This window comes from Glycine max, chromosome 2 (assembly GCF_000004515.6).
Source record: "Glycine max cultivar Williams 82 chromosome 2, Glycine_max_v4.0, whole genome shotgun sequence".
In the NCBI taxonomy this organism is placed as follows: Eukaryota; Viridiplantae; Streptophyta; class Magnoliopsida; order Fabales; family Fabaceae; genus Glycine; species Glycine max.
In genome coordinates this window covers 12809988-12815674 of record NC_016089.4, presented here as the reverse complement: position 1 = coordinate 12815674, position 5687 = coordinate 12809988, and the positions used below count along the sequence as shown (strand labels likewise).

At 31.5% G+C, this 5687-nt stretch overlaps 1 protein-coding gene across 2 annotated transcripts; it reads right to left on the bottom strand.

Annotated features, from left to right (window-relative positions):
* Nucleotides 1-2149, bottom strand: LOC100782372 (probable methyltransferase At1g29790). 2 transcript variants are annotated; one of them, XM_003518769.4, is made up of 2 exons: nucleotides 2081-2149; nucleotides 1-1708 (listed from the first exon to the last, which is right to left on the bottom strand). In XM_003518769.4, exon 2 carries the CDS (start codon nucleotides 1567-1569, stop codon nucleotides 178-180), a length of 1392 nt encoding a protein of 463 aa, XP_003518817.1. In that variant the 5' UTR covers nucleotides 1570-1708; nucleotides 2081-2149; the 3' UTR covers nucleotides 1-177. The 2 variants fall into 2 exon arrangements, with proteins under 2 accessions (XP_003518817.1, XP_040868345.1); XM_041012411.1 differs by lacking the exon at nucleotides 2081-2149 and adding an exon at nucleotides 1808-1929.
* Between the last annotated feature and the right edge of the window lie 3538 nt (nucleotides 2150-5687).

Sequence of the window (5687 nt, the reverse complement as noted above, 5' to 3'; positions counted from 1 at the left end):
TACAAGGAACCATCACATTGAAGATTGCATTACTTTTTGTAATTTATTCCGGTAAAAATCCGTACCAGGAAAGATATCCAAAAGAAAAGAAAAGAAAAAATCTTGATTACACATCAAAGAATACAGCCACATAAATAAACATTAGGAGAAAAAAGAAGGACAAGAAATTGATTGTGTTCATATGGCTCTAGGAGGTTTTTCCAGCAATGCAGAGAGATATACCTCTTCCTTTGACTTTGGAGAAATAACCCACTTGTGTTTCTTGTACCTCAATTGAAGAAACATATACATATAGTCATCCAAATCATTTCTATTGCAGAAAAACCTATCTATCCACAACAAACCTCCTGGCCTTAGAATTCTATCCCAATCATACAATATAAAATCCAACAACAAAAGATCAATCCAACCATCCATGAAACCAGTGGTGTGCACTAAGTCCATAGTGTTATCAAAGAATGGAAGCCTTTGATTCAATGTGACATACAAAGGAACCAAACCCCTAAGTGCTATCATCTCATTGAAAGGAGCACCAAGGTTGAGTGCTGTTGAGACAATTGTCACATTTTGCTCCCTCATTCTTGCAGCAAATGTGCCAGTGCCAATGCCATAGTCTAGTCCAATCCTAACCTCTCCTTGCTTAATTGCCAATACATCACTGATCAAAAAGTCCACAACAAGTGAGTTATTATTATTATTAGTGACCCATTTCAACTTTTCTTTTTCCATTTGAAAACATCCAATGCATTTTGAGTAACCCCTCTTTGGATTCTTGCTAGATAAGCACTCAAAGTTTCTGCATTGGTAATTCCCCCACCTCACATTTCTTCCATCTGGTAGTCTCCAAAGTGACTCATTGATGGGGTGAGGCTTTTGGTACTCCTTTGAGGCCCTTGTCAAACACCTTCTTCTAGGCAAAGGATCACACCCATTAAGCATAAGCTTCTGAGCCAAATTCCAATCATCATCACAATAGGAGCCAATGTCATAGTCCATGTACTTCTCTAACTCTTTCTTGTACAAAACACAAGCATGGCCTATTGTGTTGTAAACCTTGTCTGCCCCATATAGGTTGATCTTACCAACCCTATTCTCCTTTGGGGTTATGTACTTTCTAATTTCCTCAATGATGAAAAAATTGATCAAATGATCCTCCTTCACTGTGGAGTTCGTCCCTTCATCAACCTTGGGAACCCGAATCTGCCTTAGAGCAACATTAGCACTATGAAGAGGGCTAACTATTTGATCCTCTAGAAACTTCTTGTCCAACATGGTGCCTTTGTTTTTCTCCATTTCTTGAACTTTTGACTCAAGCTTGGCCTGCAAAGCTTCCAACATGTCTATCACTTCTCCAACTCTATCAGAGAATGATTTGACATCAAAACCATCAGAAACATCCCTCAGATTGTAGAAGTGTTGGCATATATCTTCATTGTGGAGGAAAAATCCTGCTGAGTAGAATCTAGTGAGACTCAAAAGGCTTACCAAGATGACCAACCCTCCCAGAATGATCTGTATCCAACCCATTATTCTGGCAAGCTTGCATTTGGGAAAGCATGACCTCCCCATTGGCTGCTCTCCTAAAAATTAAAAATATTTGGACACTCTCTATAGATGAGAAACTAAGAATCACGAGAGTTTAACTCAGTTGGCTAATTAAGTAGGTTACCCGAGTTATTGTAAACTCTTTAATATTTGTCTTCGATTCCTACGGATAAAAAGAAAAAAAGATGAGAAACTAGGAGAAACAAATTGAAGGAAATGAAAACTGATGTAGGCACATCATAGTGAATAGTAGTGATCATACCATAAAAGAAACACAAGCAAATGCTCTAGCTAAAGAGAGGACATCACACAACAAGATTGTGAACAATATATGTTTAAAAACTGCATTTGGCTAATGGCTATTCATTGAAAATAAAATAATAGTAACCCTCCCTCCCAACCCGTGATTCATGAACTTGACGTATATTGTAGAATACTCAAAGTGGTCAACTGACTCAACTTGTCTATAAACTATGAACTTGTTGCACATGATTCTTCCATGATCCAAAGAAATAGGTGCAATAAAAATACTTACAAAACATTTCGATCCAGTTTTAGTGGTGAGAATTCTTTGATTGCAAGAAATGCTACAAGAGAATTGAAAGACTTCACAATGTGCCAGTATGAACCTTAAAAATATTTAAATAGTGATCAACAAATAAATTATTCATGGCTTCTACGAAATTGTTGGTTAAGTTTGCATGTAAATAGAAATGAATTGTTTGCGTCACGCATGCTGACATACAGCAAGGAAAGGACAACTACAATTGCAGTTTTTAAACAATAAATTATTCTTTAAAAAACAATAAATTATTACTAATATATTATAAATTTATGCTAATGATATAAAATCATATTAACAAATAATTTTATTAATACTGAACATTAATATATAATTAATTAATTTTTAATTATCCTAAACTCATAATATTTGTTATAAAAATATTAATTAATTGATAATTTTTGTGATTACTATTTCAATCAAAGTTACTATAGTAAACCATTTAAGTATATGGAGAAAATGACACCAATAAATCAAAATTGCAAGTTATATTTAATTATGACATTTTTACATTTTTGAATACGCACTGAATATATTTTTACTTTAAAATATGAATATTGATAATTTGTATACACTATTTTTAAAATAAAAAATTATGTTTTTCATCAATTAAATGGACTAGCTAAGAAGGGTGTCCATGAAGTGATCCAAACAATTGCAAAAACCGAATAAATAAAAAATCAAACGGAGAAAAAAAAATTGGAAAATTAAATTATTTATTGGATTGGATAAGATTTTGAATTTAATTTTAGAAATTGTTCCATACCAATATTTTATATATATATATATATATATATATATATATATATATATATATATATATATATATATATATATATATATATATATATATATATATATATATATATAAAAATATATATATATCTATATATATATATATATATATATTTTTTTTTTTTTTTTTGTTTCTAATATCACCCATTTTTATTTTTATTTCTTATATATTTATAAAATTATCATATAATTTATATTTATTTATGAAACTATATTTAATTAAAGATATTTTTACAGATTATTTGAGTTAACAAATATTCTATAATTAGTTATATAATGAAAGATAAATAAAAATTTGACATTTAATATTATTTGTTATTATATTTATTATATAGCTTATATTTTATTTAATATTTTTTAAAAAAAATAAAAGTAGGATTAGAAACAAAAAACTAATATAATTCAAATCGTTTTAAATTGGATTGGATGATAAATTAAAAAAATCAAAATAGTTGAATAAAATAATTTTTTTCTTCAAAATAGAATCAATTCAATCCATCAACACTTATCATATATTTGAGACTTTTGAGTAAGTATTTCCTTCAGAATGCAGTCACAAGAAGAAACCTAATTAAGAATTAAGGTTCTAATTGTTCTTGCACTTGCAGTAAGGTGGAGTTTAACAAAAATGAAATTTGGAGTTTAAAGAAAATTGAACGCTCTAGGCCTTTCATAGGTGCAAAGTTTCCCGATTCATGAGAACCTTGCTCTGAGAATCTAGTTTTTCTTTATGTTTAGTATTCATTTAAATAAAAGTAAAATTCTTGACAAACAATACTTCTTTAAAATGTTTTTTTTAACAAGTTTACCATAAAAAAAATTCCATGAAAATGCCAAGTTTTTACTTTTCCAAATTTAATTTTTTTATTCTTATTAATATGATAAATAATTAAAATAACTAATAATAATATTACATAATTTTTTAATTCTTAAAAAATTTGTAAATAATTGTTGGATGTGCGTAAAAAAAAAAAAAGAAGAAGAAAGATCAAACTACACTGAACTCTCATAAGTTTATGGCTTTATTTTTTGTTGTTGCTAGGTGCACCCAACAATTTTAAAAAATCTCAAAACTGCCCCTGCGTCTTCTTTCTCCTTTAAAAGTTTTTTTATGTTTTAAAAATGGCACAGTGAGTGCTTCTTTCTCCATTTTTGTGCATTCTCTCCTTTGTTTTCTCTCTTTGGTGCGCAGTGCTTTGTCGTACTTCGCTTGCGACAATTAGGTTCGGTGAAGGTGAAGGTATCAGTGTTCAGTGTTGTAGTGGTCGTCGGCAGCATACGAGATACGCATTTGTGTTGGATGTGCGTTCTGGTGTACCGCAGATCGTGCGGATCAAGTTGATCCATAAGAATTTTATGGATCAACTTGATTCACATGTTGATTTTAAAGTTACGGATCAACTTGATCCGTAAAAGTCTTACAGATCAACTTGATTCATAAAAGACTTACAGATCAACTTAATCCGTAACATTCTACATTTTTTGAAATTTTAACCTTTATTATTGTCAATTTTTATTTGAATTGTTTATACGTGTAGAATAATGATATAGGGTTTTGGCTTTTTACTAACGATGAGTTATTATGTATAGTTTTGTATGTTATGTATAGTTCAGTTAGGTGTTGTATGTCTGTGTTGAAATTTTCTATTTATTGTTAAGATGGACGAAGATCAGTAGATGTATGAAAGTATAATGTCTGAAGAAATGGATATGGATTATCAAAATGAAGAAGAATGTGGTGTGAATGAACCACATGTTGATTGTTCGGATGCGTTCAATACTTATCAGGTAATAATGTTCATGATTATGAGTGATTTAATAAAATGAATATGTTGTACGAAACTGAAATTATCTGGATTGGTTTGTAGGTGTTTGAAAGCTGAGAGGATGTTTTGCGGTGGACTCGATCCATTGCTCATGAAAATGGATTTGTGGCAGTGATTATAAGGTCTGACACAAACATTGGTAGTAGAGGAAAAACTTCATTTGTGTTAATTGATTGTGAAAGGAGTGGCGAGTATAGGTGTAGGAAGAATGAATTTGTTAGAAGAGATACTAGGACTAGGAAATGTGGGTGTCCCTTCAAGCTTCGTGGCAAGCCAGTGGTTGGAGGACAAGGCTGGATGGTGAAGTTGATGTGTGGAATTCATAATCATAAATTGGACAAGTCATTAGTTGGACATCCATATGCCGGGCGATTGACTAAAGCTGAAAAGACACTTATTGTTGATATGACGAAGTCAATGATCAAACCAAGAAACATTCTACTAACTCTGAAGGAGCACAATGCCAATAGTTGTATGACCATCAAACAAATATACAATACAAGAAGTGCATATCGTTCTTCCATTAGAGGAAGTGATACTGAAATGCAACATCTAATGAAGCTTCTTGAACGGGATCAGTATATTCATTGGCACAGATTAAAGGATGAAGACGTGGTTCATGATATCTTTTGGTGTCACCCTGGTGCAGTGAAGTTAATCAACGCATGTAATTTGGTGTTTTTGATAGACAATACCTACAAAACAAACAGGTACAGACTCTCACTACTCGATTTTGTTGGGATGACACCAATTGGGATGACATTCTCTGCCGGTTTTGCATATCTGGAGGGTGAACGTCTTAATAATGTGGTTTGGGCTTTAGAAAACTTCTGAGGTATATTTTTAAGACGTGATGTCCTCCCTGGAAATATTGTGACTGACAGAGACCTAGCATTGATGAATGTAGTGAAAACTGTATTTCCTGAGTGTACAAATTTGTTGTGCAACTTTCACATAAA

Bases quoted from the DNA above. Each gene is read 5' to 3' on its own strand.
- LOC100782372 (XM_003518769.4), bottom strand. From the start codon at position 1,569: ATGGGGAGGTCATGCTTTCCCAAATGCAAGCTTGCCAGAATAATGGGT.